Source organism: Phlebotomus argentipes, unplaced genomic scaffold (assembly GCF_947086385.1).
Source record: "Phlebotomus argentipes unplaced genomic scaffold, Phlebotomus argentipes genome assembly contig_6, whole genome shotgun sequence".
In the NCBI taxonomy this organism is placed as follows: Eukaryota; Metazoa; Arthropoda; class Insecta; order Diptera; family Psychodidae; genus Phlebotomus; species Phlebotomus argentipes.
The window spans coordinates 2,444,553-2,470,837 of record NW_026776145.1 but is presented as its reverse complement, the minus strand read 5'-3'; the positions used below and the strand labels follow the sequence as shown (position 1 = coordinate 2,470,837).

At 40.2% G+C, this 26,285-nt stretch overlaps 8 protein-coding genes across 9 annotated transcripts; 4 read left to right on the top strand and 4 right to left on the bottom strand.

Moving 5' to 3' along the window:
• Nucleotides 1–56: 56 nt before the first annotated feature.
• On the top strand, nucleotides 57–1,492 carry LOC132259405 (protein phosphatase methylesterase 1). Its single transcript, XM_059757032.1, has 3 exons — nucleotides 57–198; nucleotides 264–815; nucleotides 883–1,492. Exons 1-3 carry the CDS (start codon nucleotides 125–127, stop codon nucleotides 1,439–1,441), a joined length of 1,185 nt encoding a protein of 394 aa, XP_059613015.1. The 5' UTR covers nucleotides 57–124; the 3' UTR covers nucleotides 1,442–1,492.
• A 53-nt stretch (nucleotides 1,493–1,545) lies between these two features.
• Nucleotides 1,546–2,664, bottom strand: LOC132259446 (uncharacterized). The gene is made up of 4 exons (XM_059757088.1): nucleotides 2,516–2,664; nucleotides 2,262–2,445; nucleotides 1,946–2,155; nucleotides 1,546–1,883 (listed from the first exon to the last, which is right to left on the bottom strand). The coding sequence occupies exons 1-4, from the start codon at nucleotides 2,621–2,623 to the stop codon at nucleotides 1,660–1,662; spliced, it is 726 nt and encodes a 241-aa protein (XP_059613071.1). The 5' UTR covers nucleotides 2,624–2,664; the 3' UTR covers nucleotides 1,546–1,659.
• Nucleotides 2,665–3,197: 533 nt separating this feature from the next.
• Nucleotides 3,198–4,122, bottom strand: LOC132259475 (uncharacterized). Its single transcript, XM_059757122.1, has 2 exons — nucleotides 3,631–4,122; nucleotides 3,198–3,564 (listed from the first exon to the last, which is right to left on the bottom strand). Exons 1-2 carry the CDS (start codon nucleotides 3,926–3,928, stop codon nucleotides 3,410–3,412), a joined length of 453 nt encoding a protein of 150 aa, XP_059613105.1. The 5' UTR covers nucleotides 3,929–4,122; the 3' UTR covers nucleotides 3,198–3,409.
• A 228-nt stretch (nucleotides 4,123–4,350) lies between these two features.
• Nucleotides 4,351–5,457, top strand: LOC132259456 (UPF0193 protein EVG1 homolog). Its single transcript, XM_059757100.1, has 3 exons — nucleotides 4,351–4,553; nucleotides 4,659–5,045; nucleotides 5,108–5,457. Exons 1-3 carry the CDS (start codon nucleotides 4,460–4,462, stop codon nucleotides 5,329–5,331), a joined length of 705 nt encoding a protein of 234 aa, XP_059613083.1. The 5' UTR covers nucleotides 4,351–4,459; the 3' UTR covers nucleotides 5,332–5,457.
• Nucleotides 5,457–6,504, top strand: LOC132259436 (N-acylneuraminate cytidylyltransferase). Its single transcript, XM_059757077.1, has 2 exons — nucleotides 5,457–5,951; nucleotides 6,013–6,504. The coding sequence occupies exons 1-2, from the start codon at nucleotides 5,458–5,460 to the stop codon at nucleotides 6,272–6,274; spliced, it is 756 nt and encodes a 251-aa protein (XP_059613060.1). The 5' UTR covers nucleotide 5,457; the 3' UTR covers nucleotides 6,275–6,504.
• A 325-nt stretch (nucleotides 6,505–6,829) lies between these two features.
• On the top strand, nucleotides 6,830–8,714 carry LOC132259412 (sorting nexin-8-like). 2 transcript variants are annotated; one of them, XM_059757044.1, is made up of 5 exons: nucleotides 6,830–7,205; nucleotides 7,292–7,431; nucleotides 7,491–7,582; nucleotides 7,646–7,871; nucleotides 7,935–8,714. In XM_059757044.1, exons 1-5 carry the CDS (start codon nucleotides 7,178–7,180, stop codon nucleotides 8,610–8,612), a joined length of 1,164 nt encoding a protein of 387 aa, XP_059613027.1. In that variant the 5' UTR covers nucleotides 6,830–7,177; the 3' UTR covers nucleotides 8,613–8,714. The 2 variants fall into 2 exon arrangements, with proteins under 2 accessions (XP_059613027.1, XP_059613036.1); XM_059757053.1 differs by having other exon boundaries at nucleotides 6,832–7,205; nucleotides 7,295–7,431.
• LOC132259428 (cytosolic Fe-S cluster assembly factor NUBP2 homolog) lies at nucleotides 8,701–9,664 on the bottom strand. The gene is made up of 2 exons (XM_059757064.1): nucleotides 9,420–9,664; nucleotides 8,701–9,360 (listed from the first exon to the last, which is right to left on the bottom strand). The coding sequence occupies exons 1-2, from the start codon at nucleotides 9,528–9,530 to the stop codon at nucleotides 8,701–8,703; spliced, it is 771 nt and encodes a 256-aa protein (XP_059613047.1). The 5' UTR covers nucleotides 9,531–9,664.
• A 478-nt stretch (nucleotides 9,665–10,142) lies between these two features.
• On the bottom strand, nucleotides 10,143–26,285 carry LOC132257314 (fibroblast growth factor receptor 3-like). Its single transcript, XM_059754175.1, has 4 exons — nucleotides 25,456–26,285; nucleotides 12,822–13,003; nucleotides 11,734–11,932; nucleotides 10,143–11,210 (listed from the first exon to the last, which is right to left on the bottom strand). The coding sequence occupies exons 1-4, from the start codon at nucleotides 25,680–25,682 to the stop codon at nucleotides 10,886–10,888; spliced, it is 933 nt and encodes a 310-aa protein (XP_059610158.1). The 5' UTR covers nucleotides 25,683–26,285; the 3' UTR covers nucleotides 10,143–10,885.

Genomic DNA, 26,285 nt, shown 5'->3' with positions numbered 1-26,285 from the left:
CATCGCGCGCCATAAACTCCCTCCTCTGCGCTTTCCGCGAGGGGGCGTCTGAAGCATCTTCTGTGGATGGAGGTTATGTGAAGGGTGCAGAGAGACCAGGGATTTTCAGTGATTTCCAGCAAAAATGTCCAGCTTACAGAAGTCCATCATGAAATCTCGGCTTCCGCCAATACCATCGGCTTCTAAGATATCCAAATTGTGAGTGAATATCGGCTGTAGTCTTTGAAAAATCTCTTTATTGTTTTGATTGTTTTCCTCTTTAGGGATGGTTCCCGGCGCGGTTTCCAAAAGAACTACTCCCCAAAACAGTGGCATGAGTACTTCAAAGAGCGCGAAATGGTGTCCGTGGATGAAAATAAGTTTTGCGTGTACAGATCGGCTGAGCCTGCACAGAAGGGGCCTCTGATTGTGCTTCTCCATGGCGGAGGATTCTCAGCACTTACCTGGGCACTCTTCTCAACAGAAATCACTTCTATGATTCACTGCCAGTGTCTGGCGATGGATCTGCGTGGTCATGGAGACACCGAGACCACGGACGACTGGGATTTGTCGGCCACAACACTGGCCACGGATGTGGCGAGGGTGCTTTCGATATTGTATCCTGAGGACAATCCAGCCGTAATTCTCGTGGGACACTCAATGGGGGGAGCTATAGCGGCCCACCTGGTTCACTTGGATCTCGTAAAGAATCTGATTGGGTTGACGGTGATTGATGTGGTGGAGGGAACAGCAATGGATGCGCTTGCGAGTATGCAGAGCTTCTTGAGGTCACGGCCGACCTATTTTAAGAGCATCCCACAGGCCATAGAGTGGAGGTGAGTGCGTGAAATGCTGGGCGAGGCTTGGGACGGAGTGATGAATTGTCTTTGATTGAATTTTCAGTGTGAGGAGTGGGCAGATAAGGAATTTGGAGTCTGCGAAAGTTTCAATGCCGGGACAAATTATGAACACAGAGACACTGAAGCTCTCCACAAATGAGCTACCACTGCCGGACGCAGGAGAACCCGCCCCAGCTATCAGTACTTTTGCCAATCCCCTGAGCATCGCTGAGGATCCTGAGACAGAGGGCCAGGACGCTCCACAAGCTCCAGTATTCAAGCAACCGCAGCTCGAGATGGCGAATGCCAAGAAGTACACTTGGAGGATAGATCTGTCCAAATCGGAAAAGTTCTGGGCGGGATGGTTTGAGGGATTGAGTCAGAAATTTTTGGACTTGCCGGTGGCGAAACTGCTGCTGCTAGCGAGCATCGACGGCCTGGATAGGACACTGACAGTGGGTCAGATGCAGGGCAAGTTCCAGATGCAAGTGCTCGCCAGATGTGGTCATGCCGTTCATGAGGATCGTCCCTGTGAGGTGGCTGAGGTGATTGCCTCCTACATGATCCGCAATGAGTTCGCCGAAGCGTGTGGAGACTTTGTGCGCCACATGCCAGCATGCTGAAGTGTTTTCCAGCGATGTAAGTAATTTGAATTAAACATTATTTAATGCATACATTTATGTATTTATTCTTCGAGAATAAGGAATACATCGAGGGGAGCTTTGGGAACATGTTCCGTGGAATATTTAGGGTTTTCCTGGGGTTTCTCGAGTTGTATTATTATATTATATTATATTTCTTCGGATATGGCAGTAAATACCTCTAATTCGAGAGGATTCATTTATTTGACTGGTACCAAAATTGGATCAGCTGCTGTATGGATGTGATGCGTGTAGCCGTCATTCCCCTCAATGATCTTTTCCTTATCGTGGATAGGAATCTTTACGGTAGCACTCTCGATGAGCTCGTTTGCTAGTTTCCTATCCTGCTTAGCGTATATATAGTACTGTCGGACGAAGAGTAAGATGATCATGTCGAGAAGATATAATGCCATGAATGTAGATTCTGCATAGAGGAAAGGGATTATTTGTCGGCACTCAAAATGGAATTTCTTAGAGAAAAATTACCATAAATAGCGCTCAAGTTCAAGGGTAAATGGCACTGGATCTTGCCAAATATCCAGAACAGAAAGAGTATCACAGTGGAGAATCCCTTTAAGAGCAACCACGGACACATCATGCAGGGATTGTTCTTCATAACGCCTTTCAGGAGAATGATGCAGCTCAGCACGTAGGTGGCCGAAAGCACGAGAGCAACGTACAGGACTGTCAGGGTGTCTGAAGAGGTGCAAGTTAGATATGACGTCATTGGCTGCTACCACATATGACGTCATTGGCTGCTGCCGCGTATGACGTCAATATTAATAATATTAATTTTACTTACACTTGGTCAACTCTTGGGCGGTCTTGAAGCGCATCTCATTGCGGGAGACTGCATAAACGTCGGGCATAGCAGTGTACTCGTTTATCTCCCTGTCCTCCTCAATATCGGCTAATAGCATTTTATGAACCTCCTTGGCGTGCATCAAACCGATGAAGACCATGAAGAGCAGAGTGTGGGATATAACCTATTGCAGAAGAAAGGGTATTTGTCAATTTATTGCACAATCACAGTCCTCTTCGGGCCACTGCACTCACAAGCTGATACGCGGCTATAATGAAAGCTATGATCCGCAGAGTCTTCCGCGCGAGAACAGGGCTCCTGGCGATGCACCAGCTGGACTGCATGTCTTTCGAACCGGTCATAACTGCACCTTCTGCAAAACTGCAATGGCCGATGGTTACGACCTACCAGATAAGGTGTCTCCTGATGACTGGGAAATCGAAAAAGCTGTTCATGCGCATTCGAGACAAGACAAGAGAAACAAGGATTCTCCTCTTGTATTGTCGACTTGCAGAGTAAGGCGTGGTACAAAATGCGACGTAATGTAATGAATGTGTTTTCTCAATTTTTTGTAGTTCTGGATCTGTGATAATTAGTGCTTAAATTCTTAGTAGATTAGCTATCTAGGATATTTGAGGTATACAAACGCTCTAACACACACACACACAAACACACAGATATAATTAATTCATGAAGAGCTTTCTTATATTCAATTTTGCTATTTGAGTAAATTATTTGCGTATTTTAACACTATTTGCCAAATTTGCGAGGCCACATTTAGAGGAACAGTGATTGAATGATTGGTCAAATGAGCGAAACGCACAAATGCGCACAAATGGGGAAAAGTGATAATTAAGTTGAAATTTTCACGTCGATATCGACTTTTGGAATTATGCGTCAATGATAGCAAGAATCATTTTACATCAAATCATTTATTTATTTATTTATTGGTTTTCGCCATATGTGACGATTCCAAAATTACATCAAGTCATCATGTATTAACGACAATGGTCTGATTAATACATGATTTGGATACTTTTTTTTTATTTCACATTTTCTGCGAAAATTGGGATTTGTCTTGGTTACATATATATTTATTTTATGATTGATAATTTTTATGGGTTGACTTCTTTGGTCATATAGTTTAATTAGCCGTCAATGTCCTGCTGAGCGGGAGCTGTGGGAGGGTTAGTGCGCTGATTGGCGCGGCGTGTCAATTCCTTCATAGTGATGTAATTCTGAATAACGTGATGCAGTGACAAAAGCATGTACCAGGTGAGTAGCCATGTCAAGAACCTGTGCGCTGTAAAACGTTTAGAGGTCAAAAGTAAAGAAAAAATAAAAGATTACTTTCTCGATAAAAACATACATAGAACAATTGTGTTCATAAGGTACAAAGGTAGCCAAACTCCATCTTTAAAGGAAAACATTGCTGGTGCAATGGTTATTACAGTTATAGCAACTTGATTAGTGATCATCCACAGGAGAATAATGTTGTGATAATAATCGAGAAGTTGAAAAATCTTTGTCACTTTCTTGGTCAGTATTGAGAAGATGTTTGAGAATGCAACGTTTGGTCCATGTCGGTACTTCTTCATCTTTATGGCAATGAATTCACAAATCATGAAGAAAAAAATTTGGTAATAGAGCACTGGGCCGGAAATCATTTTGTCACTCGAGAAAAATTCTTCAATTTCACACAATTCAGCAATGAAATCCAAAACGCAGTTCACTGTTAATGATAGCGATAAGAATGAAGTCTTTTCAGCAAGATGCAACACGGAAAATGCTAAGGAGAAAGCGCACGAGTGTACTTGCCAACTGCCAAATTGCGATTGTTAATTTCTCGCCAGGTAGATTCAGGATATTTTGCAAATAGCAACAATCATGCGCCTTTTCAAAACATCCCGACCAGAATTCTCCTCAAGGTTTTCCCAGTGGCGTATGCATTTGGGTAGTTCCGTCAAGTTCAACAAGTGAATGTAAATTGAAAGGAAATGAATGAATATTGCAATTCCGTGCGCTATAAATCTACACCACTGCCTTCACCTCTTATGTTGCCATAAGCAACCATGCACTCTCCATTGCACCGAGGTAAGTGGTTATTGAACAAACTCTCTCCCGGGAAACAGGGGTTCATTTCCAGATAATTTCGTTGCATCAAAAATAGTTCTGAGCCCAAATTTCTGGGACTCGCTATGGAGTGGCCTAGCGATAGAATTCCTCCGGGTGGAGTTTTTCACCCGCCGAAGGTCAAAAGCTACAGCAAGGATACGCGGAATTTAATTAAAGGTATGTAGCCTTGAATGAGATGAACGTCGCACTTGATGCAGAAATGGAAACGCCTTAGACTGAGACGCATTGGAAAATTTTAATATCAATTTCCTTTGTTTAAAGTTCTGATGGATGAAGCAAAATTAACTATGCTCCAGAGAAAGAACATAAATGGCTACTTGAGAACCGGTGAGCCACTGCCAATGCCCAGAGAAGAGCCAAGACCAATTAGCATTTTTGGGGATTCTGACCGGGAGGCAAGGGAGATTATTGAGAGGGCTCGTTGCGCCCGGAAGCGTTCGCTTGAGGAGATAAAAGCCAGTGGAGCTTTTGAGAAGACGCGCTACATTCCTAAGTATCCGTGGAAGGTGCCATCGGAGACAGCAAAACATCGCTTGCAGGAAGTCATGAGTGGTCTGAAGTACTTCCCAGACCCTGATGCTAATGCACACAAGTACAGGCACCGCAAGAAGTCCCCGAAGCTGGAGGAGAGAGATCAAATTTGCGAACGTGAGTGGAATGCGCAATGCTGTGGAAAGTGTGAGGAATGGAAATCTCTCTTTCTCCCGCAGTTCTCAGTGAGATTCACGAGAGGGCTGAGTGGCTGGCGGAAATGGAGGCGCTGGGCGAGGGCAGGAGGCATCGTGATGTGATTCACAATCAAATAGCGGAGAAATTGCGACAAATCAAGATGCTGGAGAGGCGCAATCACAGGAGAGAATTGGAGGAGCATCTCGAGAAGCAATTGAGCAAGTTATCTGTGAAATCCTCGCACGATACCACGAATACAATTTGATGTCTCTCTCTCTCTCTCTCTTTCTCTCTCGCTAAATTGCTAAGATTAGAAATTGTATGCTTCCGGTATTGTTTTGTTACCGCAGCTCTACTCGACCGCGTCACATTTTGTCTCGCAGGAGATATTATGCAGCTCAGAATTGTGGTAAAGTGCTTAATTGGAGTGCTTGTGATTGTTCACAACGCCATAGGATTATCCGAACAGCAATGTTCGGCAGATGTTGCGAAAAGGAAAGTTGTGGCGCTGATTTTGGCTCGTGGAGGCTCTAAAGGGATTCCATTGAAAAATCTGGCTATTCTCCAAGGAGAATCTTTGCTGTTAAGAGCTCTTAGGGTCGTTAAGAATTCGAAAATATTTTCGGAAATTTGGGTTTCCACAGATAATGATTTGATTGCCTTGGAAGCAAGGACTGTGAGTAAGATTTTTGTACATCACAGGCCCGAATCCGAAGCTCTGGACACAACGTCGTCCATTGAGAGTGTTCAAGAATTTCTTCATCACCATCCAGAAATTGAAAATGTCGCTCTGATTCAGTGTACGTCAATATTCCTCAGGGAAACTTATTTGGAACTAGCTTATGAACTCTTCCAGAAGTCAGACTGCGTCTTTACGGTTACAAAGTAATCTCTAACAATTTTATTGGGTAGATATGTGTGTCTGAGAGCATTCTCTCCTTTATAGAAGTCACAAATTGAGGTGGAAGTTCTCCAATAGTCAACTTCTTCCTATTAACTTTGATCCCACCAAGCGCCCTCGTCGTCAAGATTGGGACGGAGAACTCCTAGAGACCGGAATGTTCTACTTCGCCACGAGAAATCTTCTGGACAGGGGAGTGTTTCAGACTAACAGTTGTGGATTTGTAGAAATACCATCGCAAGACGCTCTTGAAATTGATAAGAAATCCGATCTGCAATTGGCGCAATGTCTTCTGGAGTTGTATTAAGATATTTCTCATTTTTTATATAATCGCTGTAATCACTTATGAAACTTCTCAATTTCGCAATACATTAGTCGTCATATCAGTATTTTTGTGCGCAAAACGCATCATATCGCATATTGAGTAAAAAAAAAACGAGGCAAGAGAGACTGTGGAATAAATTTACATAATCTCTCCAAATAGAAGCGATTGTGGGAATCGAGAGGAAATTCAATCCAAGTCCCGATCATCTGCAGTTATTGTTTGGCGAGATCGTTTAGGGAATCGCACAATGCAGAGATTACTGGAGCACTCCTCCCCACCCGGAGAGAGAGAGATTACATCTGCCCAAGTTCTCTCAGCGTTGCGATCTCTGTTACTCTTGGGACGCTCTGCTTTGGGTCTCCGTCTGGCTGATGATGCAAGTCAGCCATGATATGTAAAAGAGCCGGTTCTCCAGCGCGAGAGCGGGAAACTCTCCGCGAGCGGGAGAAGCTTATGCGAATGCTGTTGTGTGAGGGGGAAGTGGAATTATGAGAGACAACGAAAGGGGAATCAGTGAGAATAGCGCGAGAGTCTCGCCTGGCAGTTTGACGGTGCCGATGAACGAGGTGTGAGATCGCTGTTCTCTTCTCCGCTCTGTGAGATCATTTCCTCTGAAATTCACTCTGTGTACCTTCTGGAATCTCCCACTTTTTCTCCTGGGTGGCATGGCATTGCCGCTCAGAACATCGGACGTGATCGTGAGAAAGTGAAGAGTGGCTGAGCTCGCAATTGAACTGCAACATTTGAAGATATCCACCCACTAACAGTGTGATCACGAGGTGCTGAACAAAGAGTGAAAAGTTTGATGTTGTCTCCCGGGCGCGAGACGGGGACAAGCAAGAGCAACGGTGATCTTGGCAATTTCCGTGACACGTTGCAGAAACTATGAGCGGCAAGCTATCGTCGTCAAATGGTAATTTAACCAGCAGCACTGCCTCAGCTTGCAGTTTCCGCGTCTCAAATCTCCCCCCAGAGCTCAAGCGCAAGTCTCTTTCCCAGCAGAATCCGCAACGATCAGAGATGCAATGAGCAAAACAAGCAGTGTCGCCGCGAGTGGCTCCAAAGGTGATCCAGATGTTATTCTCGTGACTTTGGTGCCAGAGAAGAAGGGTCTGTTCCTCAAGCATTCCGAATATGAGGTCTCGTGCTCACCAAATAGTGTTACTGAATTCTAGAAACTAACTGATTGTCCCTGCAGATCTCCTCACGCAACTATAAGTGCAGCGTCGCGAGGCGTTACAATGATTTCGTGAATCTACACAATTTGCTCGTTACGAGATTTCCTTATCGGTCAGTGTGAGAAATCCCAGACACATCTCATGGTCACTCATTTACGTTGTATGTTTTTCGCAGAATGGTTCCGCGACTGCCACCCAAGCAACTCATGCTGGACTCCCTGCTCGAAGAGCGTCGTCGTGGGCTTCAGCGATGGCTCAAGATAGTCTCCCGACATCCTATAATTGGCTCGGGATCCCTTCTCAGGAATTTCTTAACAGACAGTAGCGCTGATCACCAGGAACACCTGCGGGAGTTGTTCAACAGTGAACCAGATGAGTTTTCCACGCTCAGTGAGGAAGTTGTAGGTCCATTTCCTTCCCTTCCTTCCAAGAGATTCACTGATATTTGACTTTTTTCTCCCCAGGAGTTACCACTGGAGGATCAGGGTCGGTTGGCCTCCAATAGAGAGATCATGCGAACCATGTTGAATGCTGTGACACGCCTCAAGAAATTCATCGATCAGCAAGTCGCTCGGAGTTCCGGCAAATCCAAGGATATGGAAGATATCTCGTCCATCCTTAAGCTATTGAGTTCCAGCGATCGTGTTTTCACTTTCGACACCTTCACCGACATGACCAGAGGTTTCCACGAAGTGGCCAAGATCACAGAAAAATCCGCCGTGACGCTTGAAAGTGCAATAAGTGAACGCTTCAATATGCTCCTGGACGTCCTCACAGCCCACAGTGATTTGTGTGATCGCGTGGAGAAGGGAATCGTGGCGGAGCACCAGCGAGCACTAACGAAGATGCTCACGCTAAATAAGCAGAAGATGAAGGGTGTCATCCGGGGCACGGCGGCGGACAATGTGGCGGCTCTGCACGAGAAGGAAGTAGCCCAAACAGGCGTGGTGGGCACTCTGGGGCGGCGCAGTGCCTTTAGTCTGCAGTGTGTTCTGCAGGAGACTTCTTTGGCCCAAGAATATCTACAGGCGCTGCCGTCAATCATCCTCGCTTTCTGCAATGAGCAAAATCTGTGCAATTCCCGCGCCGCCGAGATCTGGAAGGAGATTTTACATGCCGAAGCCAAGAGGCTGAACCAGTAATAGTCTCTTTTAATCTCTATAAGCATTTAGTGTGGTATATCCTGTACAAAAATATGGTTTTGTTATTGTTAGGCATGGATTAAAAGTATCATTTGCTCAAAATTGACACTATTTGACGAAGAGTGGCGGATGTGGAGCTCTCAGGAAGTTCGCGGAGGCAAGACTTACCCGTGCCAGCGAGTTCTCCCACTTTGGGATCTATTGGAAGTGTGCCCAGAAACGGAACACTGACCATCTCCGCGAGAGCCGCTCCGCCTCCAGTTGAGAAGATATTGGTGCAATCCGAGCAATGCGGACAGACAAATCCACTCATGTTCTCCACAATGCCCAGGATTTTTATTCCCGTCTTCCGGCAGAATGTCACCTCCTTCCTCACGTCGTCAATAGCCACTTCCTGGGGCGTCGTCACCAGCACAGCGCCATCGCATTTCACCTCCTTCATGCACTCCATCACTGTGATGTGCTCATCGGAAGTTCCCGGGGGAGTGTCAATCACCAGGAAGTCAAGCTGATCCCAGTGCACATCCGTGAGAAACTGCCTGATCATCGCTGTCTTCTTTGGTCCTCGCCAAACGACGGGATCATCACGATTCTTCAGTAAGAATCCGATGGACATCACGGCCAAACTCTGCTCACTGTCCGTGTACACAGGAACCCAGCCCTCATCGCACTGGTGGACATCCTTGCCCTCCAATCCGAGAATGTAGGGCACACTAGGTCCACAGAGATCAATGTCCAGAAGGCCCACCTGCAAACAAAATCCCCTCATTCGCATTTCCTGCCAAAATGTAAACAATGCGCACTAACCTTAAATCCTGTTTCCTTCAGCGCCAGCGCTAATTGTGTGCTGACGGTGGATTTCCCGACGCCCCCCTTTCCGGATAGCACCAGAATAATGTGCTTCACCTTGTCTAGCATTTTTTTGTCGCAGACTTCCGTAAAATCAGCAAATTTGCACAAAAACACCAAATTTCCATGCACTACAAAAAACAACTCACGCTCTGAAGTTTGCAACACATCGCACCTTGTTTATAGCACGATAATGCAGATCGCGGCGAAATTATTGAATTTTAACTTATGTCTATCATCGACGGCAAAATGATTAATTTAGTAAATTAAGCAATTGAACATTCCCTTTAATTATTTTTATTTTGTCACCTGATGTGAATTCAGCTGTTCATATAAATTATTCGCGAACCATCAAGTACGGTTAAAGGGGAGTGCCAATCATCTGTATAAAATTTAGGATCAATATTCGCTTGAAAAAAGAAGAAAATTTAGAAGAAAAAACGATAGCGACACATCAAAACTATTGTGAATTGATTTATCTGGTATTTTCGGGTATTTTGCAGTTAATTTTGCCATCTATCTTATTTAGTCTGTGGCAATAAACCACAATTCCAATCCAAAATGTCATTAATATTGCTGCACTGCGGTTTCCTCTGCTTCCAGCTTGATAACAATGCTCTGGAGTTCACGGCAATCTTAGGGTTGAGATAAACTGTATAATTAAAAGTATGTGAGTTTGTCTTCATTCATCATTTATTTAATTGTTCTATAGTATAAAAGTATATTCACACAATTGTAAAAATATTTAACTTAACATAAATAAATTCTACTATCAACCTGTATAATTTCGAAAGATTCCTCTCTGTGGAAAGTGAAAATAAGTTAATTCTTTTACTTATTAAATCGAAAACAATAGAAGCGTGACTCAGAAGCTTCAATCAAATTTAATTATACCTTCTCGAGATGGAAATGTTTAGTTTCACGCAGTTACTTACACGTGTTTTCTCTAATAGAATTTTGAAAACGTTTACTCTAGCATTTTTTACACTTGATGTACATTTCTTCCTGTACTTATGTCATTTAATTCTTTAATTTCTTGCAACAGTTAAGTAAATATTTACTCGATGTTTTGCTTATTTTGCTGTTTACTGGAAAAAGGTCAGGTCAGACAGTGAAGCGGCAGATTAAATGAAATGGTGAACCTTCAAGATGAAATGATCTGAAAAATTTGGCATTTTTCTGGTATATTCAGATTCTTCCCTATCATCATGCTAAAATAAAACTACGTTAGCGCTTTGCTCTAGGTCGCCTCAAGGAAATATCAATCAAAACAGAGCATTATGCAAGCCTTTCTTCATGCAGAAAGTGATTTCTTTTTTGTTTTAGGAATACCATCAATATTTTTTACATGCTCTTCTCCCGCCAATTCTACATGATGTGAATTTGGAAATGTTGAGTTCAGTAACACATTCTAGAAAAGGTCATTACGGCCTCGTGGGTATATTGAATTTCTCTGCTGAATCCATCCTGCTCTGATTGGACTTCTTTCGGCTGGCCTGTCGCCACTTGGGCGCGTATCTGTAGACTGTGAGGAGCACGACGAATGCCATGCACGCCAGGACAATGGCGAGGAACTGAAGCAGGGCTCCCGAGGACTCGTCCGCCTTCACAGGCGGGCCAAACAGCCACGCGGACATCTCGAATCTGTGGGCGGCATTGCCCATCTCTATGCGACACATGTATCGCCCATAGCTCTTCACGTCCACGTTGCTGAGTTCCAGTATCGCGCCGATGTTTTGATCATCCTCCCTGGAATGAGACATAACAAATATAGGATAATCAGTTCTCAGAGAATAGCCCACTTATTCCGTGAATTCTAATTTTGGCCTCGACATTCAATTCTGGCCCTTTTCACTTGGCATTCAATGACAATTGCCAGGTAAAATCTCCGAAGAGTGCAAATTAAATGACAAAAAAACTATCCTGTTCTTTTTCTTCTTCCCAGAATCGTTTCGCAAATACTTCAAGGCTGTATATCAACAAGAGTCCATCAGACTTAAGTGAACGTAAGGCAATACTAAGTCTCACGAATTATTATCTTTTGGAATGTGTCTCACACCGGATATAGAATCAATATCAAAGACGTAACGTAATTCACGTATATGACAATCGGTGTTCATTCAGATAAGCCTTTATCAAATTACGTCAGCGAGCTATAATGTTATGTGGAATGATTGAGACATTTTGGCAATGTCACCACACACAGTCACTGGTCAGAACTCTCTGGAGATCTCCTAATTGGGGTGAATTTGCAAATATAATTCGCAATTACCTGCGGATGACTTTCTGCTGGTCCTCCGACACCGGAACCTGTTCCCTCTCGTACACCCTGTACCACGAAATGTCGCTGTTGACGTCGGGCAGTCCCAAATTCCCCACGAATGCCTCGCAGTAGAATCGCGCTGTGTGGCCCAGAGGCACCGTCTGATCCTTGGGCCTGTACGTGGGCAGCGGAGCGTCCGGGGAGTTGGCTGCAGATAAAGAAGAGAGACGACTTTTTAAAATGCTACGACAGCGACTTTAATTGCTTTATTATGAAAGTGATGAACATGATCTCTGCATTTTTGCACAGAGAAACTTTCACAGTCACTCATTGCACTCACGCTCTGATGGGATAACGATTTCTAGGAAAAGCAGAGAAAATTTGTTGGTGACTCCATTAGCGGAAAATCCTAGCACTGCCATTATTATTTCACTCATTACCCTAACTTCATTTCATTTTCTCATCCTAATTAAACTGCAGAACTAATGAGAGAGGAATTAGGTCACTACGCAGATGGAATTATGCTTTACACACGACATCGTAAATCATATTAATTTCTGCATACGCAAGGATTGAGGGTTTATTTAGTGAAAAGGGTGAGAATTTAATGAACTGATGTGGTTAAAGGCAGTACTGTAAAAGTTGCACATGTATTTTAAATATTAATTGAAAGTATTAACTGAATTGAAAAACAAACCAGCTGGAATATGCAACTTTGAAAAGCTTATAGGAATGTAAACAATTCAATATAAATTAAATGGTGCTATTTTGAGTTTAATCCATATCTATGGCTGAAATTCGAGTTCAAATTAATTCAAATACAAACAATATATTTTGTGAAAAGGATTTTCAATTTCGCTGAACAAAGCTCTTCTCTATTTTTAATCAGCACATGCATTGAAAGCTTGTATTCATTTAACTTTACTATGTAAAGGTGCATTTGTTCCCACAAAACTGAATTGTTAATTAGCAGAGCAAAAATTGTATGAATGGAACTGAAAGCCTTAATATCGCAAAATCATATGGTACTGATGAATTTATTCTCATGGGGACGTGAATAATTGAGGAGCTTAAAAGTCAAAGCGAATCACACATACCTTGAACCACGAGGCTCATGTGCTGTTCCAGCTTCATAGTCTCGTTGCTCACTACGCACGTGTAGTTTCCGTTGTCCACGAAGGAGGCATGCCTCGTATAGATGGTCTGATTGGAGGCTTCCGGGTACAAGATGAGTGTGGAAACATCCCCGGACCACGGATACGGTCTGCCATCCTTGAACCTGTGTGTAATCAAGTAGAGAAAGAGAGACATTTCATTTAGTCTGAGTGCATAAAATACAAATTTGAGGAGATTGAAATCTCTATTTGGGTCTTCTTGGGAAATGAAACGAGACGACACGAATGGTCGCCTTTTGTTTAGTGTGTCAAACATTTTGATAAATAATCCCTTGCACACTTCGACCTCCTTCAACTCACTGAATCACTCTTTTTTCCCCGGCAGCCGACCATTCTCGAGAAGCCATCCCTAACAATGCATCGAAATGATGCACACACACCTCACCACTGGGGCCCTCTCTGCTTCTTTTCCCACTCTCGCTGGGATTTGGGAATTGAAATGATGTCTTGTGTGGCGTTTCAGAGGGAGAGAAAGATGGCAAAATTCTAGGAAGGATGTCGCAGAGACAAGAAATGTCCAAAGAGTCCTATTGTGGTGTTCATTCCTGTAATATCTCGACAAAACTCAGGGGGAGAGATTCTCAAGGTAGCCGACAAAAAATCTCCGAAAGAAGCATAGAAGAGACGAGAAGATTCACAGTATTGAAATACATAGAGGGAAACAATAAAGAGAATTAATTTTTGCAACTTTTTTCTCTTTCCTTCTTCGTCCAATAGAGATTTATGGGAATACCAAGAAACCACCACCAAAAGGTGGACTCCATTGAGAAACTCTCCCGCCGATTCCCAAGAATATTCTCGGCTTTCGAAATATTGTGAAATTCAACTAAAGTCATTTTTCATTATTTTCTAGAAAAGTCTCTGCAAAAATTCCACAACATGTGACTAAAGGACGAATGTAAAAGTTCCGGGATATCGAAGAGTTGTTATTCGTTGAAGTGATTAAGTTATTTTACCATAGAATTCCACCATAATCACTTCGCAAGTTGTTTTCCACGGAAAGTGAAGTGAAAAAAACCGACAGATTTTCCCAGGCCCCTCATTATAGGAATAGATCTCAGCATGATCACTTAATTCCCTCATTGATATTCAGCAGATAACATCACATTTCCCAATAATGGAAAACAATTAACAGATTTTTTTACTGGCTCCCCACTCATTAATCAATTAAGTCACACCGTCTGCATTTCACACCGGCAAACCATTCATTGGAATGTATCGAATGAATATTCTCCCCTGCAATTCTACACGATGTAAAAATTATTTCACAATAAATCTAAATGGACTATGAATGAGTTTGCGGAACAGCTTGTGAACATTGAATTACTATGCAGAAGTTTATTGAGACGACATCAACACTTTCCATTGTATACATTTCATTTCTCGTTTGCACTTTTGACAAATTAACTCAATTAACCTATATATAACTCTGAGAATTTCCATATTGCCAGAAATTGGGCTAGAGTAGATATTGTGCAGAAATTTCTTTACTTCTCATCTCCTTGAATTTTGCGATAATCCAATTAATCTTCTAAACTAACTTTTGCGGTTTCCCGGAATTTGTGCTGGGAAATGCACTGCTTTGTGGATAGCACAAGACATCCTCTTATTGAAAGAGAGCTTAGTCAATATTTATAATCAATATATGTACATAACATACTCGAAATATTTATTTCGGGTCAGGAAATTGAACAAGTCTCGAAGTGTTTAGTCATCAAGCTTCTATATTTATGACTCTCTTTTTGAAATCACATTTAACGAAATTTCATGAATTCAGTTTATGTACTCACATTCGCGGTAAAACCGCATCATTGTGCTAGAGTGCACATGAGAAATAATTGATTTTGCCAACACTGAATTAACCTCATTAACCTACAATAATGAAACTACAGTTTGACTAGAAACATTTCAGGAATAAAATGTTTAATGATATATTTATCATGATTTTTATTATTCTTCAATCTCTCTGTGTTTCGGAGAATAACGAGTCTGGCCACTTAAACAGAGCTCCCTTTATTCTCTTCTCATGCTACGGCCCATGAATAGGATAATTTCGGCAAACGATTCTATGAATATTCAGGGGTGTTTGGAAGCAGAGACAATGCCAAAACGTTGGATATGTGTGCCAATTCAATGACACAAAGAAAGACGAGAGGAGAGAGAGAGAATCATGGTGAAATAATGGGCAAATGCTGAAACTCTTGAGGCTGGCAGAGAGCAACCAAAAGGGACACCAAGAGTGAAAAGTGATTGAAACGGCTCAGCGGTCGATCCCTCCTGTTCCCGCTTATGGATAAATAAATAATCGAAAATTGTGTGAGAATTGAGAATATGTACCTCTTGACGAGCGTCACAAAGAGAGTGGCTTTGCCTTTGCAAAATCCGCACTCCTTCGCTGCCTTATGTATTGCATTGGCCGTTTGGTACATGAGAACCTTTGTGTGTGGAATAAAAAATGACAATTGTGTGTGTGGTAAGCGTTTCTCAGAAATTATTATCTGCACACTCACACCACCAATGCACGGCTCAATCTGCAACGGCGAGTTCTTTTCGCCATAAAAGTAGATGGATGGAGAATGAAGAGTGAATTGGCCGGCAATTTCCAGCTGCTCCGCGCTCAAAAAATGACTCCACTACGTGCAAATCGCTGCACACTCGTTCATCGTCATCCGAGGACAATTATGATGTTAATTTTTTTTCTTCTTCTGGCTCATTCCTCCTCGAAATTCCAGGAATCACCGAGTGATTTATTTGCTATTCCAATAAATTATTGGTTTTCCTCGTACCACTTTATTATACCCTCTATCCCCCTTTTCCCACACTCACTCGGCCAGACGCACAATCTTAGAGCGAACGCTTATCGCGAGGTATTTTTTTTGTTTATAATTGCAGGATTCCCAGAAAAGAAAATTTCGCACAGAAATATCGCCTCCAAAATATGCCTCCGGTCACAGTATTATCATTCCTGACGAGGCGCATGTGTGTGCAAAAAACGCCACGGGTTCCAGCTAAATTTGCCAAAGTCAATAAAAAATTTCTGATAAGTTCAAAAATCACTTCTCAGAATTTGACGCGCTTTGTAATACGCACACAGCAAGAATAAATATTACTGCAAAAAATTAACAGTAATTCCTCCCAATGTTTCCGCATGACCTCAGATGCCGAATGCTAAGAGAGGGTGTCCAAATAGAAATTTCGCGGAAAAAGTTATATAGATCATTCGAAGAATATATGTTTCCGTTTGCTCAATTTTACCAATTATCGGGAAAACATTGTTTCACTCTGAGTAACGAACTTATCTCAAGAGATTAGATAAACGCTGTGTTATTATTACTCTTGAGTCTGAACACAGATTTCCCAGACTATCCGTTCCTCGATCGATATAGTTTACACAAAGCCACAAGAAAGTTAATGATTTCCGAAATTTGCGCCATTTCAAATAGTCTGAAATAGTCACATAGTGACTATGGTTTTGCAACTAATGTTAGTTGTCTTCTGGAGCAGACACTGGGAGTGATGTGAATGGAATGGGAGCTCTAAACTGTATTCGGTTCGTGGAATCTGTCTTTATTATGCACTCCAAAGGCGAATTTTGTGGTCTACAGAAAGTCAGGTGGCGCAAGCGTTAGCATTTGCATTAGCTATTATCCCCTTGTTTCGCACAATATATATATATATATATATATATATATATATATGCGTTTATATGCACAAATGTATATAGAATTCCCATATTCGACCAAAATTCTCGATGGCGTTTCCACATATATGTTTAATTCCCAGAATCTCGTTGGAACGTCTCGTTTCACAGGCAACCAGAGTGCCGAATATTCGTGTTTGCCGGCTCTGTCGCGGCCTACATGTGGGTATCTGCTGCCCTGCCCTTGCTTGGCCCTGTGCCCACGTATCCGGGCAAGTGGCAGGAGTTGTATTCCAGTGAATTTCTTTCATATATGCACAAGGGACTCACACAGCGACACCTCAACCTAATGAAATTACTTCACACGAGTCTGTTTGTTTGAAATTCAATATTGTATCCATGCTCTCCGTCGGCTTGTGAGCGACAACAAATACAGAGTCACGCAGGTAAGGAGATAGTGGGATCTCTTCCAATGAATCGCACCCAAGAAGTGACCAGCCGGCCGGCCATTGAGTCTGCCTCGGCGAGGAGCGCGGAGACGAGGAGAAATTGATTCAGAGAATCGCCCAAGTCCATCGAGTGAGTGTGTTTAAGTAAAAAATTAGTGGAGACAACTGCCGATGACGATGTTTGCATGCTGTTAACACTGCTCGGCGGAGGAAATAGCAGGGCAACAGCCGACCGGGACGAGGGTAATGAGATGCTCTGCTTGGCTCGCAAGGAAGAACTAGAACAGAGCCGATGGCTACAGTGAAGAGTTCATTAGCGATAATTTATTCAGCACACAATCACGATTCATTGTTTCCCACAATTGGTATGATGTCAATTTGTAAAGCAGAAGTCAACCCCTCACAGCCGGATATTAAATCAAATTAGGAGGGAATTGCCGTTGCGAGGTGCTATTAAATAAAATGTTGACGGCAATTTCAAAAGAAATGTTCACGCAACTCCAAGTTACTACTTCACGTGATTTCTAGCATTGAGTGCTCGCTGTGCGCCTCACCTCACTTCGCCTCATCCAAGTGGGAGATGAAACTTCCAATGCAAATTACTCCTCTACCTTTAATTATGGCCTAATGAGTTCAAAGAACTCGAATACTGTTTGTATGTGAATATGAAATTTCGTATATAATTGTCTCACGCACATTTTGTAGGACACATTGTCGTCCGTGCTCGAGGAAATATGAACAATTCTTTTATTACCCTCGCGCTCTGAAAGTGTTCATGCGCGATGGTTCCGGAAGAAAAGAACAGAGAAAGCATATAAATGGAGACACAAAGTTTGTCCCTCATTACTATGCAAATTAGGCGACTCTTAAGGATTTCTTTGCGCTTTTTTTTAGTAATATTTCATACGTTCCTCGTCCAATGCTTTCTGTGAAGCAGAATGAATACGAAATGAATATTTTCTTGATTGAATAGCTCTTTTCTCAGAATTTAGGTACTCAGTCATGCAAGATTTATCTCTAAAGCAGAATAATATCATTTTCCTTTATTGATACAAGCGATTGCTTTCATTATTATCTTACTTAGCGATATTAGCATGCAAAAGTGGAAAAGACAATATGCTCAAATATGCAAAATTTATTTGCAATTACAATTCTCTTTTCCATGAATTTATTTTTGTGAAATTATTTGACAAACTTATCTTAAGTTCGAAAGTTTCTCCCATTTATTTCTCTTCAAAACAGATGTGATAAAGAGACGCGTTAATTAACTGTCAATTCGCACAAATGCAACAAAGTCTTTTCCAAGAATTAGACGTGAACGTGAATAAAATTCAATATTCAGCATCAGCAAAAAATGCTGCAAAATGCATTCACTCGCACGAAACTGGACGAAAGTTTAAGACTGTGGGCTTTCGTCAATGTCACTCGTTTACGTAGAATTCTAAGAATCTCCGTATGAAAGAAAAATGTAATAATGCGACGCAGTTACTCTCCATTTATTTAATTTTTTTTCAGTGGATCTGGACTTTTCAAGGCACCACTTTATATTGTTTTACACTGAAAATCGCATGAATTACGATTGTCCTCTCATTATCCAAATTATTCCAAGAGTTTATTTTATCTCCATGCAATATGATCCATTGAAATAATAGCGGAGAATGAAATGAATATAATGAAGACATTCGCTTCAATGTTGTTCAGCTACTTAATATGTTACTATACATGTATTGTTTGCAGCGTAGTTGTCTTTTCCAAGAAATTTTATATCTAGTGGGCATCCTAAAGATATTATATCACAAGTTTAACTTTCCTATGACAAAGGCAAAGCTATAGTGTTTTTAATAATAATAAAGTGCAAAGATGTTATGGAAATCCCTATTACGTTTTCTGCAACCCCAGTTTTTAAAGTATCAGGTTTATCAAGTCAAGTACTTCATTCTGGCAATAAATTGATTAACATGTAAAATCACTAAATGTTTTTCTTATGTCAAGAGAACTCATGATGTGGAAATGAAACTTTCCAATTCAATCAGGTTTATTTGGTGAAGAAATCCACAAATTTTACTGTGCAGCAATTCTAAATTTAGAAGTATCAAAAAAGCTATGAGTCATTGGCTGTGCAAACACGGAAAACGTCTTTCTGGATTTTGTAAAAATGACGTCATGTAACCTGTTGCGCTCTAAGATAATGGATTTGTACTTTTCGTGTATTTTTTTTGACTCATCCAGCCTGAACTTCACACTATGGTGAAGAATCTATCTGTAGTATTAATATATGACGTCAGATAGAAATAATATTTTGCATTCAAAATGACTTATAATGAGACAATGAAAATAAAAATTGTCTTTTCACTGACATCCGCAATTTTCAGAAATTCTTTTCTTGAAACTATTTTTCTTGTCTTCTTCATCGAAGCGAAGGGAGCAGAAAGACAGAGAATTTATTCAAGCAAAGTGCATTTTTCGAGTCAAGTGCACAAATTAAGGAAAATTGCGAGGGAACGCCAGAAATTGGCATAATTCAGAGAAGTGCAACAAAGTTGCGAGCAGAAGTTCACATTCCATCTCCTTCAAAGCTTGCTTCCCCAGCTAACTGCCACTTCAGCGACCCTCTTGTGAGCATTTACAATAATTGCATAAAATATCAGTATCATTTCTACCTTGCATTATGCTCATGTTGTGTATTCATGCTTTATTTGTAGCGTGAAAAAATTACATCGAAAATACATTGTTTACATGTACGCATTTATGCTGATTTGTGCACATGCTGCGCTTCATAGAGAAACTCATATGAGCATGAACATGTCATGGCTCTATCTCTTTTATGGGTAAATAATAAATGTATACATACGAAAGTACATGTGCATTTCGTTTTCAAGTCGTCAATACGTTGCGATTTAATTTACGATTGCAAAATCTAAATTACGGTAGACATGCCAACAATCATTTTCAAGCTTCGTACTACTGCAATGTATTTCCCGGAAAAAAGTATTAAATCATGTTTGAGTTGAGAGAGCTCTCGCAAAAATCCATAATTAACCAGGGAGTATTGAGAGTGAGAGGCTCTCAACAGTTTCACAATAGAAAGAATCCATTGAAAATTAATTTATGTACCTACCTATCTTAAAAAGAGCCCACTAATTCTGTTTTCCTCGCTTTTTGATCATCGGGAAGTACGGTGGGAAATTAATCATTTAATACAACTCTCGTACTGGAAAACCAGTGCGCACAGCGAAATATATTGTAGAGTGACACTTCTGGTGTGTTCCCAGGCAATTTGCGAAAAATAATAAAACTTTCAGTGCATTGAAAATGGTTCAAAGACATTTTCTTGTTTTCTTAAACGTCGGGTGATTGTAATGGGGAAAAATTGCTTTGTGAATTTCAGCTTACTACGTAATCACGCTGTGGCAATTTGCGAGTTTCTGCTTCAAATTCAGCCAGACAGGGCTCTTTATGAATATTGGATAAAATTGTAGGAAGAAACTTCCGTCAAATAATCTTTGTTGCAACTTTGAAAAGCAACATTCTTTTGCATGTATGATAGGAAGACATCAATGAATAATTAACTTAACTGCATGCAGGAAATTTCTTCACATTACATTGCTCCCTCACGATGAACTTAATTTGTGCAAGAGAAAGTAATTTCAATTGATTTTTACTTTGAGGGTCGCCACAAAGAACAAGTTTGTTTGTCTTGTGGTTTGTTACAAAAGATACATTTGAAAATCTTTCAAAATATAATGCAATTTTCTATGGGGAAGTTCCTGTATCAACTTCAAAGCTATTGTAAATATATGTAGAGAGCATAAAGTAGGGTAGAAACCACGGTGGTGCGGAAAATTGGTATGAACGATTTATACTTCAATAGCGAGTGTACATTTTCACAGCAGCTATAATTCTATTTCAGATGAATAGGACTTGGAAACAGTCTCTGATTCTGCAATATAATGATGGAAGTTTTTGAGTAGTTTATATATGAGGTGATGCTTTTGAAGTTTGTTTTTATCATGCGCTTCACTCCGTGCTTAAAAGCAAACTTTCCTGCATAATATACATACATATATAAGGAATATAACGCCTAAATTATACACAAACTTTGTGTAAACCAAATAAGTACAGATGACTCAGTATACACATAAAATATATTCTATAATATTCTATATTTCGTATATCAATGTGCAAAAAGTTTCACATCTCGGAAAAATTCTCAATAATTTCAAAAATCGTCTTATTTGCATTCAACATCAATCAATATTGTTAGGTACATAATTTTCGAGGAAAAACCTTCGCACCTCAGTGTGCAGACAGAATGAAAACCAGTGTGTACAGTAAAATTTATGGAAGAGAGTCTTTGTTTTCACTAAGAGATTTGTAAATAAGCCATATGTAGCACGTGAGCCTGAGATAAGTTGAATTTGATATGCGTCTCTACAACGTACAAAGGGTATTCCGGATAAAAAATTAATTGGAGCATTGAGGAAAAACAGCAACAGCAAATGAGAGCAGAAAAAGAGCGATTCAGCGGAAAATCTTAATTACATTGTACATTTTATTAGAAATGAATTCCGAGAAAATTATTGCAAATTTCATCTACTTGTCGACATTTCGCTGATTTCCATCGTAAAACAGAGTGCCTCTCCCAGAGAGGCATCATTTTGGCTTGTACATTTCGGCTGAAATGCTATAAAATTGAGGAGAGGGAAAAACCTGGATGAAGGCCATCGAGGCCCATTTCGGTCGCGTGTGCCAAAGAAGAAATTTCGAATCCACTTTGTTCACATTTGATGATTCATTGGTATTTTCTGCAATTAAGCAGTGGCCACGAAATTTCAAGTGTGTCAAACGCATTACATAAACACGAGACACCAAGGCGTTCTCCATCATTAATGTTATTCACTAAAAGAAGTATTTCTTCAGAGCGAATTTCTACATCTGCAGAACACTTAAGATAGAATTTTATGATTACACAAATTGAAGATAAATACAGTTCGTTTTCCACGAAATGATTCTCTCCGCGAGTCATGGATCTTGAAACTCTGACAAGCCATTGTATATGGAACGAAGTGTTGGTTTATCTTTGAGAAATGACATTTCGTCCATACACGAGCGCCGAGTGTTTATTAATTTGCCATTAAAGGAAAACTCAAAAAAAATGCGTACCACATTCATGGGGTTGCGAATTCTGAGAAATATTACCATTTTGCCATTGCTGCTATAAATTATAAAATGCGCGTTATACAATCAACTTCTGTGGTAATTTGTATAATTACGTTCCAAGAATTTTTTTTTCTTGTTTCAAAGACTTTTGCGAACGCGAAAGCCCATAGACATATGTAGTGTAAAAAGGGGCACACCCACAATTCGGGAACACACTGTTCGTTTCCACAGTTCACAAGAAGTACATCAGGCTTATTGAATTTTCCCTCCCTTGGCTTGGTTTCCGTTTCAGTGTCATTCCTTATGTTTTTTCAACTGAAGCCATCAATTTGCTCGTCTGTGTGGATCATTATGTGGAATCACCCACCCTCGGAATTCAGGGAATCAATCGAGAGAAGCATCAAGGGTCACATTGAAAAGTCAGCCCTATTTGCTACAGTTACATTTAATTTTCGAATTGGCATCTAATAAATGGAATTCGCGGGAATTTGTCCATTGGGAGTACTATTCTACTGAAAATGAGTAGATTAAACACCAGAACAGTGGGCTTTAAAGTTTCATGTACGCTTGAGGGAGGCTAAAGAATATGAACCTGTGAAGCTTCCACGGAAATGTGAAGATGACTCTTTGTGATAAAAGCTACAATTCATAGAAAATTAATTTTCTATGCGTATATTTTATGAACTACAGCCATTTATAATTTCATATTATTATCATGTTTCACACGAAAATATATGTACGAACATTGATATTCGATTTTCTGAGAGAATTTGTTATGTGGAGAAATCAATATTGATTCACATTTGAACAATATTGTGAAAAAGAATCTGAGGATTAGGCATACTCTATTTATATTTGGATTGCTTTCGCAGAAACAAATTGATTTACATTGGTAATAACGTTTATCATCCTACGCCATTAATTATTATCCAATCAAATATTATATCAGAGTGTATCAAACAAAGTCTAATTATAATATTTCATTCAAATGAATGTCATAAAATGATTCGAATTATGCCAATTAAGCATAAGTATCTTGAGAAATATGAACAAATAGCTTTAAGAGGTATAAGATAGAAACAAATATTGCACAATATTAACAATGCAAACATTCTCGGAATTTCACCCTCTGATTTTCTTCAAAATAACATTGAAAATGAAAACGGAGAAATGCATGATTGATCTTTTCTGAGAACACTATAAAGACAGGGTGCTAAAGGCGACGTGGCTCGTTTGAGGGTGTACTGAGGGTTGGTTCAAAAACAGAAACCGATACACAACATTTCACTGCTTTCGCATTCATTGATTTGGCATGTTTATTGGAAAGAGCGCCGTTTTTCGCCAGAAAACATCTTAAGCTTTAGACACTGGAGAGGGCTTAGAATAAATTCATCATACAAAAGGCGTGTCCGCGGTATATTTTTTATCCACTGCATATGTATATATGTAGTTCATGAATTTTGCTTACTAATTATTTCTAACAATGTGTTTTTTGACACAAATTTTGCAAATAAATAGTAACATAAAGAATCAATATGCTGCACATTGTAAAGTCATTCTCAATAATAATGAAATAATGTGAAATACAAAAGATTGGAGGATGATTTCATTTGCAATGGAATTGGAAATATGCTGTTTTATGTATGAATTTCTGAGATTTCATCATTGGTTAAAAATACTCTTTTTCTCTGTTCAGCTCAATTTTGACAATTCATTGGAATTTCACCAAACTCTGCACATAAACAGACTCAAGGCTTTTCCCAACGTTTTGTATCGAGAAAAGAAATTGAACTCTCGTAGTTGAGGCGCTTGAGACTTTTTTTTTTAGACAGAATGGCGTCTAATACAGTAGAATTTCGCCTTCGGCTTGAACGGTATAAAAAATGAAATACATAATATGGTAAACAACATGAGGATTACAAGACTTCGATAGATATGTTTAAGGCTATAACATATCGTGCTAATATTAACAGATTAAGAAAATAAATAGTAAATAATACATTTTCTAATCGTGGGAAGGCAAATGCAGAATGAAGGCATTTTTTCCTATTTACCCTTATTTGTTTATCAATTCTCCATTTAATTTAAATATTTGTATGAACGGACTGATATCACATACCTTTGATATAAAAAGTAAATAACGTCGACAGATTTACAATATCATTCTTCTTGTTTAAATTTGTGATTTACTCTACATAAAATATTTGATAAACACAACCAAATAATTTATCTTCAACCGATATTATACAAATATTACTGCAATTTTCCATTATTAATTTACAGTCATTACATTGATTAAATAATTGAATTGTGTGCACAAAGACAATTAATTCACTTCTCGATGCTGTGTCAATTCCTCCGAACCCTATAATAATGTTAAGTGATCCTTTGAAGATAATTGTCTTGATAATTGTTATTGAGGTTGAATTTAGCATGCTAAATCATATTGGGATTTAAAAGGAAATTTCAGTTCTTCTCTTTTATGTCACGAGCATAATTTTGTGAGCGCCGGTGCGCGTGTATGTTTCGTGGCAAATTGTATTTGCGCCAGTGTTCGTACCTTTTTTTTCAAAACGATTTCTCAGAATCCAGGTATTGACTACTAATTGTGTTTTTCCACGTAATTCGCCCTCGTCGAGTTACTCTCCAGTAAGTACGTGTTGGAAAATCACTCGTGAAGCGTTCCCCATTGACTAGGCATGGCAAAATGGGCTGAATTGCGCTCAAAATTTGCATTGTGAGAGGCAAAAAAGGAATAAGCGAAAAAACCGCCTGTTTGAGCGACCGCCTCTTTGCCATTCTTTCTCACAGCCACGACTTGGTATTTCAGTAATAATAGCAAATTCTTCTAATTACTATCTCGCTGACGATTACTTGGAATATATCAACGAATCTCTGTTTGTCTCATTTATTACAGCATTGCGCTAGAAATGTCCGACATGCAAGACAGTAGCGTGTGTTGTGCACAATTCCAAGAAGAAATCATACATTTTATAGTTATACTGGATGGTTGAAAAAAGTTATTTCACGTAGAATGTGTGTAATATGGCATAAGTGCTGTATAAAATGTAATATTTCTCTTATGATCACATATTTTCTCTTTTAATAACTGTATGTGCATGTGTGGTGGAAAAGTGGGCAACGATATACGCGCCCGTGCACTTTACTATAAGACAATCTAATTCTTTCTATTGAAGTCATTTTGTTTTCTTGCGATATGCCTTTTTATATTTCCCCTGAATCAATTTATGTGATCACGTAGGGCTTTCACGGCACGACCGGGGAAAGACAAACAGAAGCCACTCACCATTCAATACTGCGGTATCCTTTGGCACAGCAATGCAGACTCTTAAATTGATTTAGAACAGCATACTCGTGGTTAACCACTTCCTTGGTGAACTGCGTGTTTGTGCTGTTGCCAGCAAAGAGGTGAGATGAGCAGTGATCGATTCCCGCCACTCTGCTCATTGCGTCCACGAGAAAAAAGAGTGCCAACTCCAACTTCACAACTGATTTTACTGAAAATTTGGACATTTCCGATGAATTGTGTATCACAATTTGCTAAAATTATATCAATCACATTCACTATACGCTTGAATCACTGAAATGTTCACAGTGTCGGTTGTCTTATCGCGGATGACCGCCTTCAACAGTCGTCTAAAATGATAAAAGGTCTGGCAGTGCAGTCGCCGCAGATAAAGAGTCAGATACCGCCAATTCTCTGCAAGAACTCACTGATGCATCTCACACCTTGATGGGATTTCGCGAACTGTGATGTGTAGAATGTTATCATTGTGCACATATGTGAGTTAACTGCAAACTAATAAGACATTCCAAGAACCAACTCTTCGCAAAGAGCACCGCTATTTCACAGCGAAAATTTTAGCACTTTCACAGAAATTTCTTGCGTGATGAGGCACGTTTGCAAAGCTGATCTCATGCCACCTTCACTCCGCGATTGAAGCCTTCAGGTCTGGTGCAGAAAAGTGCCTACAGCTCGCAGTGGTGGATCAATAAAGTGAAAAATCAGCCAGCGCACAATTCTCCGGGCAGTATTTCTCGGAATTTTGGCAAACAACGGATACAATTGCGTGCGACGCGCGAACCTGCAAACTCGTCGGCGGACAGTTAGCAACT

Bases quoted from the DNA above. Each gene is read 5' to 3' on its own strand.
- LOC132259475 (XM_059757122.1), bottom strand. From the start codon at position 3,928: ATGATTTCCGGCCCAGTGCTCTATTACCAAATTTTTTTCTTCATGATT. The intron at 3,565-3,630 runs GTATGTTTTTAT...AACGTTTTACAG, and splicing joins TATGAACACAATTGTTCTAT to CGCACAGGTTCTTGACATGG.
- LOC132259405 (XM_059757032.1), top strand. From the start codon at position 125: ATGTCCAGCTTACAGAAGTCCATCATGAAATCTCGGCTTCCGCCAATA. The intron at 199-263 runs GTGAGTGAATAT...TTTCCTCTTTAG, and splicing joins GCTTCTAAGATATCCAAATT to GGATGGTTCCCGGCGCGGTT. The intron at 816-882 runs GTGAGTGCGTGA...TTGAATTTTCAG, and splicing joins CCACAGGCCATAGAGTGGAG to TGTGAGGAGTGGGCAGATAA.
- LOC132259446 (XM_059757088.1), bottom strand. From the start codon at position 2,623: ATGACCGGTTCGAAAGACATGCAGTCCAGCTGGTGCATCGCCAGGAGC. The intron at 2,156-2,261 runs GTAAGTAAAATT...GCACCTCTTCAG, and splicing joins CGCCCAAGAGTTGACCAAGT to ACACCCTGACAGTCCTGTAC. The intron at 1,884-1,945 runs GTAATTTTTCTC...TCCTCTATGCAG, and splicing joins GAACTTGAGCGCTATTTATG to AATCTACATTCATGGCATTA.
- LOC132257314 (XM_059754175.1), bottom strand. From the start codon at position 25,682: ATGTCCAAATTTTCAGTAAAATCAGTTGTGAAGTTGGAGTTGGCACTC. The intron at 13,004-25,455 runs GTGAGTGGCTTC...GATTACACACAG, and splicing joins GGATACCGCAGTATTGAATG to GTTCAAGGATGGCAGACCGT. The intron at 11,211-11,733 runs GTAATTGCGAAT...GTCTCATTCCAG, and splicing joins CAGCAGAAAGTCATCCGCAG to GGAGGATGATCAAAACATCG.
- LOC132259428 (XM_059757064.1), bottom strand. From the start codon at position 9,530: ATGCTAGACAAGGTGAAGCACATTATTCTGGTGCTATCCGGAAAGGGG. The intron at 9,361-9,419 runs GTTAGTGCGCAT...TTTTGTTTGCAG, and splicing joins TGAAGGAAACAGGATTTAAG to GTGGGCCTTCTGGACATTGA.
- LOC132259456 (XM_059757100.1), top strand. From the start codon at position 4,460: ATGGAGTGGCCTAGCGATAGAATTCCTCCGGGTGGAGTTTTTCACCCG. The intron at 4,554-4,658 runs GTATGTAGCCTT...CTTTGTTTAAAG, and splicing joins TACGCGGAATTTAATTAAAG to TTCTGATGGATGAAGCAAAA. The intron at 5,046-5,107 runs GTGAGTGGAATG...TTTCTCCCGCAG, and splicing joins GAGAGATCAAATTTGCGAAC to TTCTCAGTGAGATTCACGAG.
- LOC132259436 (XM_059757077.1), top strand. From the start codon at position 5,458: ATGCAGCTCAGAATTGTGGTAAAGTGCTTAATTGGAGTGCTTGTGATT. The intron at 5,952-6,012 runs GTAATCTCTAAC...TCTCCTTTATAG, and splicing joins TGCGTCTTTACGGTTACAAA to AAGTCACAAATTGAGGTGGA.
- LOC132259412 (XM_059757044.1), top strand. From the start codon at position 7,178: ATGAGCGGCAAGCTATCGTCGTCAAATG. The intron at 7,583-7,645 runs GTCAGTGTGAGA...TGTTTTTCGCAG, and splicing joins GTTACGAGATTTCCTTATCG to AATGGTTCCGCGACTGCCAC. The intron at 7,872-7,934 runs GTAGGTCCATTT...TTTTCTCCCCAG, and splicing joins CCACGCTCAGTGAGGAAGTT to GAGTTACCACTGGAGGATCA.